At 39.1% G+C, this 17,826-nt stretch overlaps 1 protein-coding gene across 1 annotated transcript in view; it reads left to right on the top strand.

Moving 5' to 3' along the window:
• The window catches only part of HIBCH (3-hydroxyisobutyryl-CoA hydrolase), a 206,669-nt gene that overhangs the window by 143,561 nt on the left and 45,282 nt on the right, over positions 1-17,826 (top strand). Inside the window, exons 8-10 of the mRNA XM_063430164.1 lie at positions 10,455-10,600; positions 13,908-13,994; positions 15,397-15,455. Coding sequence (XP_063286234.1) covers positions 10,455-10,600; positions 13,908-13,994; positions 15,397-15,455 — 292 coding nt within the window. The remainder of the gene's footprint in view (positions 1-10,454; positions 10,601-13,907; positions 13,995-15,396; positions 15,456-17,826) is intronic.

The following is a 17,826-nucleotide window of genomic DNA, read 5'->3' as shown; positions in this document are numbered from 1 at the left end:
GGGAGCTTTCGAGTTGATCAAGCACTGTGGTGTTGGCGCGGACTCTCTATGAACCCTGGGAACGACCACGTCATAGGAGGGGGAGTGGCCGCGCTCCGAGAACCCGGAAGTCCACGGTTAGCGAATGCCGGAAGGTCTGACAATATGTGAACGCATATACATATTTATGTGTGTGTGCGTGTATAAAGTGTACCATCCTCTGCACTGTCTGCTTGTTTGTTTTTCTTCTCCCTCACTCTGCTCTTCAGAAAGATATTTATGACCCTCTGCAAAAATGGTGTCTATTTTCTAACAAACCTGTGTCTTATCTACACTCATGTCGCTTTAACCCCTGTATCACAACTCAACTTTGAATTCTATGTGTCGTCTTGCTCAGAAATGCTTCAGACTTGAGAAAGGGAGGTTCTCCCGAAAGCTTGTCATTAAAAAATTCTGTTAGTCCAATAAAAAAAGGTATTACAAGATACAAATTGTATCTGTTTTACATCTACATCACTACAATCTCTCTCTCTCTGATAGTGTGTGAGAAAGCCAGAATCTACATTAAGTCCTTCATTTCTGGTTTTGAAATGTGTGATCATTTTCATCTCAAATGTCTTTAGTTCATGAGAGTCTTTGAAATTCCCTTTAAGAACTTTAATCCTGAGGTTTTGGATGGAGTGACCAGTCTGGGTGATGTAACAGGGGTACAATATCCGCTTTCCTTATGGTTCTTGATTGAGTGTCTGTGTAGATTCATTATGAGATGCGACTTAAGGCCAGTTTCTCCAATGTAGCAACCTTTTGCAGATGTGCACGAATATTATCCCATAATGTTGTATGATTTGTTATTGTGTCTGGCTGTGTTATTGCCACATATATGTTGACACAGTTTGCAGAGTGATTTGTTGCATCGTACAGTCCCATTCTGTGTGAGCTCCTGTTCTGGTGTCAATTTGCTGCAGACCAATCTCTGTCTCAGGTTGGGCAGTTGTTTGAATGCTAGTGTGGGGTATTCAGGAACTCACTACCACTGGACCACCATGACACAGCACCCCTCACACACACACACACAGCACTCCTCACATGCACAGCACCCACACATACACAGCACCCACACATACACGCAGCACCCCTCACACACAGCACTCCTGACACAAAGCACCTCTCGCACACACACAGCACCCTCACACACACATAGCACCCTTGACACACAGCACCCCTCACACACATACTAACGCTCACACACATACAGCACCACTCACACACAGCATTACTACACACACAGCATCCCTACACACACTGCACCCCTCGTACACAGCATCCCTACACACACAGCACTCCAAAAACACATACACTGCGGCCCTCACTGCAGTCTGTGTGTATTCAGTAGTTTGGGTGTATTTAGCAGTCTGTGTGTGTATTCATCAGTCTGTCTCTGTGTGTGTGTGTATCAAGCAGCCTGTGTGTATCAAGCATCCTGTGTGTATTCAGCAGGTTGTGTGCATTCAGCAGGCTCTGTGTGTGTGTTCAGCAGTCTGTGTGTGTTCAGCATTCTTTATGTATTCATCAGTCTGTGTGTGTGTGTATTCAGCAGCCTGTGTGCTTTCAGCATCTGTGTGTATTTAGATGTCAGTGTGTGTATCAGCAGTCTCTGTGTGTGTTTTTTGTGTGTGTATTCAGTGTATTGTGTGTATGTACTCAGCAGTCTGTCTGTGTGTGCTCAGCATAAGCGACCTCAGGCTGGGGACTCGGATTTTTAAACTCACCTCACTCTCCCTACAGCCAGCACAGAACAGACAGGAAGTCGGCCAGCCTCTCCAGGAGGAGTGGACGTTACTTCCACAGCTCTTTTCCCAGAGTCCTCAGCAGATTGCTAGCTGGGGTGGGTGGGAGTTATGTGAAAATAGGGAATTCACGGTTAGTGCTGCTTACTGCTAGTTAGGGGTTAACGGTAAAAAAAAGCTTAGAAAAATGTTAAATCTGTAAAAAGAAAGTTAAGGAAAGTTTAAAAAAAATAATAAGCAAAACAAAAGTTTAAAAACTAGTTTTAAAAAGTTTAAAAAAGTAAAAAAAATAAATTTAAAAATGCTGATTACCACTACACCTGGAACAAACTAGAGAAAAAATGATCCAACACTAAGGTTCAAAATTCACCCCAGGGTGTATTCTTTAATGAATAGTGTGTGTTTGTGGGGAAGTTTCAATAACCAACCATCTAAACTACTCCAAAATGGAACATGGAACAGCGCAAAGGTACATACGGGGGTATTGCTGTACTCAGCCGACATAGATGAGCAACATACAAAGTATTTTACAGTCGTAGCACACATAAGATTTGCTAAATATACTGCGCAAACTCACTTTGTGTGTCAAAAAGGCAGAAAAAATGCTTATTACCACTACACTTGGTACAATCTAACAGAAAAATGATCCCATGCTAAGGTTCAAAATATGCCTTTTGAAATACCCTGGGATGTCATCTTTAAGAAATGGTATAGCTTTATGGGATATTTGGATTATATAGCCTGGTAAAATACTCTAAAATGGGACATGGGCACAGTGTGAAAATTTAAAGTTTGAAAAAAAATGGAATGGCTATGTCCCAAATGTGCCCCTCCAATGTCCACATATACCTGGCAAAGGTACATACGGGGGTATTGCTGTACTCAGCCGACATAGATGAGCAACATACAAAGTATTTTACAGTCGTAGCACACATAAGGTTTGCAAAATATACTGTGCAAACTTACTTTGTGTGTCAAAAAGGCAGAAAAAACGCTTATTACCACTACACTTGGTACAAGCTAGCGGAACAATTATCCCACGCTAAGGTTCAAAATATGCCTTTTGAAATACCCTGGGATGTGTTCTTTAAGAAATGGTATGCCTTTATGGTGTAGTTGTAATATGTAGCCTGCTCAAGTGCTCCAAAGTGGAACACGGACGCAGCAAAACCTTCCATGAAAATCCACACTTAAAAACCTGAACTTGTCACGTCTCTTTTACAGCACTGTAACTTCACAAACTATTGCCAAAGACATACAATGGGGGTGTCATTTTACTCAGAAGACTTAGCTGAGCATAAATTTGGGGGGTTTGAACTTAGTGGCACATATGAAATATACAAAATGCCCAGCAAAAATGTAATCCGTATGTAAAAAAAAAAAAGCCCAAAATAATTTTTTACCACATACTTTGGCATATATTGGTGAAAAAATGGGGGCATGTTAAGGCACAATATGCACCATATGAGATACCCTGGAGTGTCAACTTTTACAAATGGTAGGCCTTTGTGGTTTTTTTTTGAACAGGCAAACTGTTATAATACCCCAAATGGAAGCATAGGCTCATTAAATCCGTCTCATAATTCTACTGTGAATACTGAAAAGGACAGGTCTCATATATGGCACTGTAGCTTCACAAAATAGTGCCAAAGACATACAAAGGGGGTGTCATTTTAGTCAGCAGATGTAACTGAACACAAAATACAGGAATAGCACACACCAACTTTACAAAATACACATGAGAAGTTCTTTGTTATAAGTTTGTGTGCCAAAAACCAAAAAAAACCCACAATTTTTCTCCAATATTTAGCAGAGGTTGGCGGTGAAATGAATATGTAGAAAGTGTCAAAACAACCTTAGGTAAATAGCCTGTGATGTCTACTTTATATAAATATATACTTTTGTGTGGCAATTTTGTTTTCTTTTATGGCTATTAAGCTTACAAGACAAACTCTAAAATAGACCAAATTCTAAAATAGCTCCACATTAAAAGTTTATTTTACTCCTTGTGCTTTGTGACCTGGAACTACCAAAAAAACTTAAAGTCACAGACACATTATATATTCTGTAAATCAGAACAACTAAATGAATTTATTTTAATTGCTTTCTTTAACCTGCACTAATTATGCACACATTATTATTGCAAAAACTGTAAAAAACAAACAAACATTTTTTTTATTTATTTTTTGCATTTTTCTGTATTTTTTGATAATAAATAAGCATTTATATATATATATATATATATATATATATATATATATATATATATATATATATATGTTACATCAAATTAAAGCCCTTTCTGTCCTGTAAAAAACAGTATATAATATGTGACGGTGCAATAAACGAGAGAGATGCAAATTGCAGTTGAACGCAAACAGCCAGAAAATGCAAAAATTGCTTGTGTCATTAAGCGTAAGACAAGCTTCTGAAGCTGTGTCCTTAAGGGGTTAATTCCTAATTCACAGATTATTAAACAGTGAGACTGCATCAACATGATCTCTACACCAAAACCACTTTATTAAGCTAAAGTTGTTTTGTTGCAATTTTTAACCGATAGTTGTCCCTTAAATGAAGTTAAAACAAAAATGTTTTCCCTCTGTTTCCGAAACTTAGTTCCCATATATTTACTCTTGCCAAGACAGAGAAGAAAAGCTTATTTTACTTGAAAGGAGAATTGTTGTCAGGAGATTCTGACTTAGATTTCTTAATTGTATTCGTTTGTCGGTTTCTGCTCTGCCCTGAGAAGTGTTTTGAAGGCTGTTTGGGTGAAACAGTTCAATGCACTTTTAATGAACTTATTTTGGCACATCTTCAAGGTGTTTTTTTCCAAAAGTAATGACCTACTGTATTGACCTGTACAAATGGTCACACTAAAAATGCTGCCATGCGGCTGTAATTGTGTTCAAAATCTAATCGGACAAGCATAAATGGTACAATACCTTGTTCAGTAATATAACTCTACAACTAACAAAATGTTAGTTGTCATTTTTTGTCTTTATTAAATGCTTGGTGACTCATGAGCATTTGCAGTTGTCCTTCCTTATACTTACACATGGAAAAACATAAACAGAATTACATATTCTTAAAATTTTTCATTTATTTTATATCTAAAATAGCAGATGTTTAGATTGAACATTTTTAAAATAATTATTTTATCAAATATTCCTGTTCTCTTTACCAACACATAACCCATCTGTGGATTCCACACTTAGGACTATTGTATATTGTGTGCTCTGTTTACTTATACCTAGTCTTAGAACGTTGCATGGCAGAATGTGCGTGGTTTGGAGATCTGTGGGTAAATGTGTATGTTTTCCTATAGGAAAATGAGTCTGCTAAATGATTCTTTTGGGCCTGTTTTTAATAAAATTCTATTTATTGATAATTCTATGTGTTTCCTGCTAGTAAATTGATCATTTATAAATACATTATAATTTTACATGTCCTGATCCTGAATATGTTTCATGCGAAGATTGTTGGCATGTTTTATATATCATTGGTGAAACCTGTATAATTGAGTACAAGAGGTTTTCTTGCAGACAGGAGAAACCGTTCTGCTTATTGATTTAACAGAAAATAGCAAAATTCTTCCCCATATTAATCTGAATTTTCTTGTCCTGGCTATTTTTCTGGCAGCTTTACAAATGAGTTAAATCCCCTCTCAGTATTAAAGTCGAGCCTCTACTGAAGGGTGGGAAGTTGATGCTGCCATGGAAATGGGTAAGAATTTATTTCATGGCCAACATGGCAGCATCACTAATGGGAAATCCCCAAGCCTAGAAGGAAGCATGACATAAGTGTATTGCAGAGGTTAGGTGTTTTTGAAGCGGTATAGAGAGGATATGGAGGACAGGACACTGAACCCAAACTTAGAACCTTTACCCTGGAGTATGACTAGGCAGTGATTCCTTGTGCTACTAGAATCTGAGGCCCAGGTAGTCCAGGCTCCCATGGAATCAGATGCCCAAGATGTCGCCATTGCCCAGGTAGGGTGAGGTCTGATGAGTCAGGGAATCTCCAATCCTTATCCAGAGAGGGATTAATCAATAGCCAGCGAGAATTTTTCAATAATTCAAACTCAACTGTATACGTTATTCTGAAAAAGTCCTAAAACTGACATTTAATGTGGATAAGTGCAAGATAATGCATCTGGGGTATAAAAAAAATACCAAGGGCAGAGTACAGAATATTTGATAGAGTCCTAACCTCGACATCTGAGGAAAGGGATTTAGGAGTAATTATTTCAGATGACTTAAAGGTAGGCAGACAATGTAATAGAGCAGCAGGAAATGCTACCATCACACCGTATGCCAAGAGTTAGCGGAACACTGAGTCACTCATCCACCTAACTAAGATATAAGCACTCCGGAATGCCGTTTGAACTAGATAACTGTGGGAGGATGATAGCAAAAAGAGGGAAGATGATCAGAACACAAGGAGCTCAAGTACCAGAAGGAATAGTACAAGTATATCACAAAGATGATTACCATAGATAAACTGCTAAGGGAATGCCTGAGACAACAACAGATAGAGGATGCATAAAAGGAGAAGGTTCCATGGCAAGGCAAACCTCTCCATGGTGTGTACCACTGGCAGATAGTGGATGGTCCTAACAGTGGTTGGAAAATACAGGACTTAAAGACAGCACTGAGGCACTAATAGTGCCAGCACAGAAACAGACATTCCGCACCAGATTAATAGAAGTGGGGGTCTGTCTGGCAAGATCCAAGGTGCAGACAGTGCAAAGTGTAATCTACGATAACCCAGCACAAAGTAGCCAGGTGCAAGATGTTAGCAGAGCCAGCAAACACTTAAAGGCACAACCAAGTTGCTGCAATTGTGTACTAAATTATCTGCACAGAATATGTTCTGAACCTGCCTAAATCCAGATGGGAGATACCACAAAGGTAGTTGAGAATGATGGGGCTAAGATCCTGTATGACTTTCACATCCAGACAGACAAGGAGGTAGTGGCCAATCAACCTGACATGTGGTGGTAGATAAGGAACAGAAGACTGCTGTGGTGGATGTGGCAATATCCATTGACTATAACATCAGGAAGAAGGAACATGAAAATGTGGACAAAAGGGCTGTAAGAGGAGCTGGAATTTATATGAAAAGTGAAGGCACTAGTATTCTCAGTTGTGATAGGACTTAGGGCTGTGGCCCAAAAGTTGGGACATCTGAGATCGCTGTCCAGAAGAGTGCAGTTCTAGGAACAGCTTAGATACTACGCACAACCCCCAGACTCCCAGTCCTCTGATAGAGGACCCGAGAATGAGGAATACACAGAAATATATACCACCCAGGAGGGGTGACAAATTAATTTTATTTATAAATAAAGTAAATAAATATGTATATTAATTATTTAGAACATTAACTTGATACTTATTTGAAGCACCTTTGGCATTGATTACAGTCTCAAGTAATTTTGGGTATCCTGCTACAGGCTTTACACACCTGCATTAGGGTAGTTTCTGACATTCATCTCGGAGAACTTCTCAAGCTCTGTCAAGTTGGATAGGGATTGATGTCGTTGGACAGCCATTTTCAAATCCCTCCTGAGATGTAAGATGAAGTGGTCTTGGTGCCCATAGTGTCTCCCTTTAATGTGCTATTTTAAAAACAAAATTTAAATTTCACACAGACTTTCAATTATTTTAACAATGAGACAGAATCACAAAACAAAATTCCAGAAAAAACGTATGTCAAAAAAAGTTATACATTGATTTTCATGTCAATGAGTGAAATAAGTATTTGATCCCCTATCAATCAGCAAGATTTCTGGCTCCCATGTGTCTTTTATACTCTATTAAAGGGAGTGCTCTTAATCTTAGCTTGTTACCTGTATAAAGCACACCTGTCCACAGAAGCAATCAATCAGATTCTAAACTATCCACCATGGCTAAGACCAAAGAGCTGTCCAAGGATGTCAGGGACAAGATTGTAGACCTACACAAGGCTGGAATGGGCTGCAAGACCATCGCCAAGCAGCTTGGTGAGAAGGTGACAACAGTTGGTGCGATTATTTGCAAATGGAAAAACACTAAATAACTGTCAGTCTCCCACAGACTGGTGCTCCATGCAAGATCTCACCTTGTCAATGATCATGATAACGGTTCTGAATCAGCCCAGAACTACACGGAAGGATCTTGTTAATTATCTCAAAGCAGCTGGGACGATAGTCACCAAGAAAACAATTGGTAACACACTGTGCCGTGAAGGACGGAAATCCTGCAGCGCCCGCAAGGTCCCCATGCTCAAGAAAGCACATGTGCAGGCCCGTCTGAAGTTTGCCAGTGAACATCTGAATGATTCAGAGGAGAACTGGGTGAAAGTGTTGTGGTCAGCTGAGACCAAAATTGAGCTCTTTGGCATCAACTCAACTCGCCATGTTTGTAGGAGGAGGAAATCTGCCTATGACCCCAAGAACACCATCCCCACCGTCCAACATGGCGGTGGAAACATTATGCTTTGGGGGTGTTTTTTCTGCTAAGGGGACAAGACAACTGCACCGTATCAAAAGATGATGGTCGGGGCCATGTACCGTTAAATCTTGGGTGAGAACCTCCTTCCCTCAACCAGGGCATTGAAAATGTGTTGTGGATGGCTAATCCAGCATGACAATGACCCAAAACACACAACCAACAAAGGAGTGGCTCAAGAAGAAGCACATTAAGGTCCTGGAGTGGCCTAGCCAGTGTCCAGACTTTAATACCATAGAAAATCTGTGGAGGGAGCTGAAGGTTCGAGTTTATAAACGTAAGCCTCAATACTTTAAAGACTTTTAGAGGATCTGCAAAGAGGAGTGGGACAAAATCTATCCTGAAATGTGGGCAAACCTGGTGGCCAACTACAAGAAACGTCTGTGATAGCCAACAATGGTTTTGCCACCAAGTACTAAGTCGAAAGGATTAAATACTTTTTTCACTCATTGACATGCAAATCAATTTATAACTTTTTTGACATGCGTTTTTCTGGATTTTTATTTTGTTATTCTGTCTCTCACTGTTAAAATGCACATACCATTAAAACTATAGACTGATCATTTCTTTGTCAGTGGGCAAATGTTCGAAATCAGCAGGGGATCAAATACTTTTTTCCCTCACTGTATCTCTTCTCGTCAAATGTTTACCTTTAACCTTTATTAAAAAAAAGTTCCCCAAACCATACAAATATTATAGCTATATCGATATCTTCATAATTTGGACTGAAAACGAAGAAAAACTGATACAGTTCCATTCTTTTAACACATTCCATCCATCAATTAAACTAAAAATGGAATGTTCCACTAGATCTGTGAATTTTCTGCACACCACTGTGACATGTAACAATGGCACAATCCACACATTGGTTTACAGAAAACCCACAGACAGGTGCAGCTACCTTCACAGCTCCAGCTTCCACCCCTTCCATACTAAACAGAGCATCATCTACATCCAAGCCACTAGGTACCATCCCATATGCTCTGATCCTAATGACCGTAATTCCCATCTTAATGTACTCTCCCAATCTATGAGATAGGCTACAAACCAAAGACTATTACCAAACAAATCAACTCTGCTGTAAAAACTCCACGCATACGCCTGCAACAGTACAGAGAGAAAGAAAAATATCTACACGAGTGACACTTGTGGTCACCTACAACTCTTGGGGAAGTACGGAAAATCATCAAAGACCTACAACCAATGTGGACAGAAGATGAGACTCTGAAAAACATTTTCTCTGAAACACCCGTTTTGGCCTTCAGACAACCACCAAACCTCCAACAAAAATTAATCCCTCTGCAAGAATGTCGCTTTAACCCCTGTGTCACAACTCAACTTTGAATTCTATGTGTCGTCTTGCTCAGAAATGCTTCAGACTTGAGAAAGGGAGGTTCTCCCGAAAGCTTGTCATTTAAAAAATTCTGTTAGTCCAATAAAAAAGGTATTGCAAGATAAAAATTGTATCTGTTTTTTTACATCTACTAATACGGCTAATACATCTACTAATACGGCTACAATCTCTACTTGAACACTATGTGTGTGTGTGTGTATATATATATATATATATATATATATATATATATATATATATATATATATACACACACACACACATTTTACACTTATCAGTATCATTAATGTGTCTGGTTTGTTTGAGGTTTTTTTTGTTCATAATCTAATACATATTAAAAGCATTCAAACTTAGAACTTGGGAAATGCTTTCCTGTGGACTGATTTAATGCGCGCCACGCATGCGCATTTGGCGGATGACATTGGAAGAGGGAGGAGAGTCCCCAGCGCCGAGGGAGCCCGGCGCTGGAGAAAGGTAAGTGTTTAACTCCTTAACCCCTCTTGAGCCCGGCGGGAGGGGGGCCATGAGGGCGGGGGGGACCTATTAACACTATAGTGCCAGGAAAACAAGTTTGTTTTCCTGGCACTATAGTGGTCATTTAACTTTGAATATTTTACTTCCACCTGACAAGTATGCTATGATATGTGCTAGTAACATATAGTTTTCAAGGTGAAAGTATTTGTTGTGCAAAGTTTATTTTTATATAAAGAAAGATTCTGTTTATATTAGATTGGCTGAGTAATCAGATATCAGGTGATAGCCCTAAATATAGCAATGCCAGCTGCAATGTTTATCTCACATTGTTTTACATCCTGGAATGTCATCATACATATTTTGTTTATACAGGACTTTTTCCAGATGTTGGCGGAGGGTATTTTTTGCCTCGGCTTCCAGGGAAAATTGGCTTATTTATTGCGCTTACTGGATTTCGATTAAAGGGCAGAGATGTGCAAAAAGCTGGAATTGCAACTCATTTTGTGGACAGTACACAGGTGAGAACAGTGCTTGCGATCTCATTTAGTTCTTAATATATGACCCATTTAGGATTTCTCTCTTTTAGTAATGAGTGGCATATGGCAAGTAAAGTTTAGGCCAAAATAGCTGATTTGTAATAGTTATGCAATATGAGTGAATTTGTAGATCGTGTACAATTCTTCAGCTATAATAAACCATTAGTTGTGATAATATATAATTTGATATTGTTACCTGTACAGACAGATTAAACTGTTTTCTTATCTTTGGTTGTCTTCATGGACAGTGTAGCAGAATCGGTGTGCATCTTCCAGCTCTTATAATGACACTGGATCACAGTGTTTACACACAACTCTCATTGCTTTCTGGGTGTGAGTAGATGTTGACTGCCCACTTCGTTAACAAAGTTGTAGGTTTGCCATCAGAATTAGAGATCTTAAAATTGAATCTATCAATTTGCCAGCAATTTGATTATCATGGTTTCCAGCTGACAATTTAGCCTATTTTAGTGCCCCTGTGTCGTTTGCAAGTTAAGAGTTTGTAAATTTATGTCAAATATGGATATTCCAGATATCAGAAGGGAAAGCAAAATAACTTACATTTTAGAAAGTTGTACATTACAATACAATGAAGGTATTCTCCTTATGCAAAAAACGTAAAAAAACAACAAAAAAACATGGATACCGTAAGGTGAAAAACAGGATCAGATCTCTTTTGTCCTCTCAATGATTAATTTGAGGAGAGAGAGAGAGAGAGAGAGAGAGAGAGACAGTGTCATACCCACCTGTGAGATCTGAATCTGTCCCCAATAGGCTCTGCCCCATGTGAGTTCCATTTGAAGTTTTAACACACTGATCTCACCCCTTTCTAAAACATATTTAGATTTTTTATTTTTTTTTATCATTTGGATATCGAAACCCTTTACAAATGTAAAGATTAATGTGTATTGTATTACACTATTACAGTATTATAGTGCTCCACTGTACTTACTGGTGCTGGCTTTTGTATGCCACTCAGTTTTCCCTTGTTTTTGTATGATCAGAGAGATACTTACACTTGTGTTGTGGCTGTTTTTTTTTTTGTTTTTTTTTATAAATGTTTGAATATAAGCACCTTTTTGCACAGAGAACCCGTCTTTTTCAATAATCACAATACAGACTGGATGTGTGGGAAAGCTTTGTTCTTCTCAGGATGGAAGGAGAGAGTGTGTACTTAATTGCCCAATCACTTTTTTTCTTTCTTTATATGAAAAATCCCCTACTGAATAGGAGTCATTCTATTCTGAAAAATGGAAAAGAGAGCTGACTCATACTAACACCTTATTGTTCCATCCTGTATGATAATTACAAATGATTGGCTCTCAGAACAATCAGTCTCGTTCAGAAAAGGGACACTGTAGCCACCCAGACCACTTCAGCTCATTGAAGTGGTCTGGGTGCTGTGTCCCTTTTGCACTTAGTGCTGCAATGTGAAATCAGTGGCTGTCTACCTCGTCGGGGGAGGAGAGTGGGTGGAACCTGACCCAGCACCGAGGGACATCGGCGCTGGATTCAGGTAAGTGACTGAAGGGGTTTTAACCCCTTCAGCGCCGAGGGAGGGGGGGGACCTTAGAAATCTGTAGTACCAGGAAAACGGCTTTGTTTTCTTGGCACTATAGGATCCCTTTAAGGTTATTTGGCTATAACATTTAATAGAATAAAGACAAAGCAAAAGAGTTTGTTTTATTACAATCTGTTTGAAATAATATTTCTAATAATATTTAATTTTATGGCATTATTCTAATGTAATGAGCCATTAAACCTCAGAAATACAAATTTCCCTAATTCTACAATTTTGTCCACTAGTGTACATTCATAATCTAATTCTGACTAATTATTGGCATAGCAAAATTACCTGATATTGCTTTGACAATAGGCTAGGCAATATTATAGACCATTTTTGATATGCTGCACACAAACAGGCGCATTTTACCCCACTTTCTTTTGGCAAGATTGAATGTCTTCCTGAATATTTGTCCCATGGACAATGCTCAGCTAAGCAGAACAGTCACACGAACGACCGTCAGACGCCCCAAACAAAATTTCAGTTTTGGGAAATAATGCTCTCAATGCTGCTCACCTAAACTGAAGAATCGTGCCATGCACAAGTCTAAATATATACTTCTCTAACTATCTGTGTCTCTCTCCATCTGTTTATCTATCACTTTGTAGCAATTTTGTTTTGTTAAAGGTAGTGTTCCCTAAAAAAGGGCACTAGTGGACAGGTTCATAAATACAATTTAAATAAACAAAACATAGCTAGGTTCTAATGGAGATGTGTGCTTTAATTTTAGTGTATTATTCAGCATCAAGGTATAAAACATATAGGTAAATAATTTTAATCTGTGAATATTAAAACAGAACCAAAGTGTTTGATACCACTTGCATGTATACTTTTTCTGCTTTTAATGGTTTGTGATATGTTGTTTATTTAAAATAAAAAAAAATGTTTTTGGAAAATTTGCACAATGCACAAATAAACATTAAAGACAAAGTTATGCATGATATCATTAGTTCAAGTAGGGTTACGACGACACCATAACAATAAAAGACTGATTTCCAACCAATGAGTGGGTGTTAGATCGTGAACACATATTACAAAAAGAAACAGAGAGAAAAATAAAACTTGCTTTGCCAAGAAAATACTGCCAAGAAACAAAAGACAGGGAGAAAAATTAGCTTGATGCGAGAAATTGTTGAGGTTACGATGAGATGAGAAGTGAGGGTTTGGAAGACAGAAGCATGAGTGCAAAGAAACTAAACTGGTCATATCCCTGGTATACACATTGGCCAAGGTATAAGGAGAGGACAACATAAATAGCGCAACAAAGTTAACCCATAGGTCCAGGTTGTGAGATACTTATAGTAAAAAGCGAGAGAGATAATCTCGATTCTTCCATTTTCCTTATGTTCTCTATCTTCGGGATCCATCTGCTAGTAAGGGTAAGGAACTGCTTTTCCAATTTCATGTGACTAGCAGCTTGGTGGCTGTCAATAGGACGCATTATGAGTTTTAGTATCTTTCAAAGCACTAGGGTGGTAAAATGCAGTAGGATTGTCAAAGGTGAAAACTGTAAGTCATAGTCAAGATTGTGTGGAAGGATTGAAACCAGAGGTTTCCAAAAATGAGTGATCAGTCTAGTCCCACCAATGAAATCATTTTTTGATAAATAAGCAAGCATTACAATTTCCCATAAACATGAACGAACTGTTATATTTCATTGTAGTCATGTTGTGGATATTTCAAAACAATTTGTGTTTCTTTTTTTTTTTTTTTTCTTTTTTAAAGATGTCATCGTTGGAGAAAGATCTTGTCACTTTAAATTGTCCCTCAAAAGATGATATTGTGAATGTGCTGGACATCTATCAGAAAAAGGTAACTAGTGACTATCAATGTGATGCTAAATACTCAGGTTTTGTGTAACACAGACTTGTTAGAAAAGTTTGAAAAGACTATATTTTATGAATGAGATAAGAGATGACGAGTGCGCCTGACAAGATACTTCATGGCAGAGAGATTTAATGACTAGATTGGGTAAAAATGTCAATATCATATGTACAGATTAAACTGTTTTCTTATCTTTGGTTGTCTTCATCGGTGTGCATCTTCCAGCTCTTATAATGACATTGGATCACAGTGTTTACACACAACTCTCATTGCTTTCTGGGTGTGAGTAGATGTTTACTGCCCACTTCGTTAGCAAAGTTGTAGGTTTGCCATCAGAATAAGAGATCTTAAAATTGAATGAATATTCATTTGCCAGCAATTTGATTATCATGGTTTCCAGCTGACAATTTAGCCTATTTTAGTGTCCCTGTGTCATTTAGTGTCCCAATGTACAGCGCTACGGAACGTGATGGCGCTATATAAATAATATAATAATAATAATAATAATTTGCGAGTAAAGGGTTTGTAAATTTATGTAAAATATGGATATTCCAGATATCAGTAGGGAAAGGAAAATAACTTACATTTTAGAAAGTTGTACATTATAATAAAGGTATTCTCCTGTGCATAAAGGATAAAGCAGGTGCTTATGTTATATCATCTTTGTAATTACAATATCGCAAGTTCATTCATCACTTCATACATTGTAATACGGTACTTTGCTTTGAGGACATTCTGTTTTTTCTGAGGCTGGAAGTATTTTCAATACACTGTAGAATAGCTCTTTGTTATTTCCCTGCTGAAGAGTGTCACAAATAAAAGTGGAGCAAGAACAATTGACACTATTAGATTGAGAAGGACCACCATTCCTCTGGTTTCCATAGTATTTATTCCTGCTTTAGAACTTTGCTCCCCTATCCTTTTACCAACCCCATACTTTTAAATGTCCTGTGTTATTTGTTCAAAGAAGTGTTTTAGTTATACATAAATATTGAAACTATGTAACATTGTGCTACATTGCTGAACATAATCTGAGTTTAGAGAATAACCTCTTACAAGTGTCAACATGCATTCATAAATGTAGCACAATATTAGATCTTTAACACTCTGATATTCAATGTAGAGCGGAATATCAACTCTTTTAACATAGGTTAAAAGGAGCTGTTTACTGATCCATATATTTAATAAATATATATGTTTGAAAATTATAATTAAATGTAGGAATCCTCATCTCTTCATCCTGTAACTGGGCACCTCCATCTTAGTTCTCGATCAGTCACTGTTTTAAGATCTGTCCTTTACACCTGGCTGTCAACATAAAGAAAACTAGCAGGATAAATGAGAAGCTAAAAATGTTAAATGATATTTTATATACTTGCCTCTTATACAGAGTGATGCTGTTGAGGATAAGCCATTTGTACTAGCGGAACATCTGGACAAGATTAACAGGTAATTCTTAATATGTATTTTGGTATGTCATTTTAGAAACACAGTTATAAATGGTGTTTGAATTGTAACTAGGGGTGGACTGACTATTCAGTCACATGGGCGGTGCCCGGGCCAGCTGCCTTGCTCATTTTCTAATGATGGCTGCAGTGCTTGGAATCAGCCATCTTTAAACCTGGAAATTGTTTGATGGTTTCCCAAGTGCGCTGCCAGGACCTCCCATAAAGGCTGTAAAATACATCAGCGCAGTGGTCTAAGTATGTCTGCCTTAGCCATTTCTTGAACCCGGAGGGGTTAGATGGCTTCCCCAGCCTGAGCTGCACCAAGTGAATGACGGCTGCCGCTGCATAGTGTCTGCGATCTCTAAGCCTGGAAATTGCCTAGCTCCAGCGATTTCCCAAGTGTGGGAGTACAGGACCCCTCTACCCCTCCGCCGGGAGAACAGGATTCCTCCATGTAGTAGCTGTGTTGGTGCTGACTCCTGTATTGGATTGGGTATGAAGGCTTCCTCAGTTTGCTGGCAGGCTTTTCCTAACCACTGAGGGGCAAAAGGTGGATGATGGCTGTCGCAGAAAAGCATCAACCATCCTTAAAGGGATACTGTAGTGCCACAAATACAAAGCTGTATTCCTGGCACTAACGCTCCCCCCTCCCTCGCACCTCCCCCTCTCCCCGGTGAATAAAGGGTTAAACACTTTATTTACTTACCTTATCCCTTGTCGAAGCTCCACCCCCAATGACGGCCCCTGAAGGGTGGGCGCTAATGCGTATCCTCTGCAAGTGCCGCGCGCGCATTAGATCTCCCTATATGAAAGCATTATATCAATGCTTTCATAAGATGATGAATCTGACTATGGAAATCCTCATGCAGAGCGTGAGGACCTCCAGCATCAGATACTGGACCAAAGGCCTGCTTCAATCCAGGAAGCCCTCTAGTGGCTTTCTGGTAGAAAGCCACTAGAAGCTGACTTAGTGCTGCAATGCAAACATTGCAGTTTCTCTGGAACTGCAATGTTTAACATTGCAGCACTAAGTGCATAAGGAACAGTGCACCCAGACCACTTCAATGAGCTTTAAACCTGAAGAAGCAGTCTGGCTGAATAAATTAATATAAGCAAGGTGGCTGCCACTATCCAAACTTCCAGAAGGGGTAAATTGAAATCACTGCACTTACCCATTTAAAATCTGTAATGATGGCTGTGGCCATTTTTGCTCATCTGAGTGTGAGTAATTTGTTTTATTATAATTCTCAGTACTGTGCTGTCAATGTGTATTTTTCTTATTAACCTAGTAAGGCTTTTGCTTAAAGATACAGTAAAGAAAAAAGTGGAAAAAAAATGTTTACCCAGAGATAGCTCAGTGGGCTAATCTGCTAATGCAGAATTTGTTAAACCCTTGTGAAACCCAATTCTACCTTCAGCTCAGGGACTGGTGGGACCGAAACCTTATTAATAGTGGTAGACACCTTTGCCCTGAGTAGACACATGTTGCCTGTTAGGGGTGCTATTCTCACCTCTTCATACTTCTACACTCATGGAAAGACCCTAAGAACTTCTACACTCATAGCTCTCTTTTCACCCCCCCTGTCCTTGATTTCTATCCTTCTTAGGTTATCTCTCCCTCTTGCAGTTTAGCTTCTCTGATCTCTTTCTTTCCACTACCCACCCCCTTTTTTTCTCTTTCTCCTTTCTCCTCCTTTCCAATTCAGCTTGGCATGGCGGCTCACACCTTCTTACCTAGCCTGCTACATATCCATACAATAAACGCTAAAGGGCTTAACGTACCTGAGAACTGCTCTCATCTCCTCGGGGAGCTCTGGGCCTTCCACACAACAGTGGCCAGTATACACACTTTAAATCCGGCGGCCGGAAATACTTCTCGGCAATCTTCCTCCTACAGAACTACCTCCAACTCCAGAAGTCCAAACTTGTATTTATGAGCACTTTAACAAATGCGGCCAATTGTTGGCACACATGTTGATAAAGCGTTGGGACAGGTTTCACATACATAGGATACATAACGGACCCAGTTTGACATCAGCTCATCCCTCGGACATAGCAACGTCTTTTCAAGAGTATTTCACGGCCCTATATAACATCTTTCTGGACCAGGGTGCTAGCTCTGCTGATGCGCAACGGGACAAGATCGCAGCGTATTTGCCTTTCCATGTCTCTTGCAAGTTGAACCCTGACTCGACAGCCCTCCTTGAGGCAGAGATAACAATAGAGGAATTATGAGAAGCCATAAAGACATCAAAAATGGGATGGGCCCCTTACGTACATAGCCCAATGGGAGGCGGATCTTGGTGAAGAGTTAGAAGGGGTGGATTGGCAGGAGATATGGGAAGCTGCCGCAGTCTCGTCTATTTGTGTAT

Source organism: Pelobates fuscus, chromosome 8, assembly GCF_036172605.1.
Source record: "Pelobates fuscus isolate aPelFus1 chromosome 8, aPelFus1.pri, whole genome shotgun sequence".
Lineage (NCBI taxonomy): Eukaryota > Metazoa > Chordata > Amphibia > Anura > Pelobatidae > Pelobates > Pelobates fuscus.
This window is presented reverse-complemented; position numbering and strand designations above follow the sequence as displayed.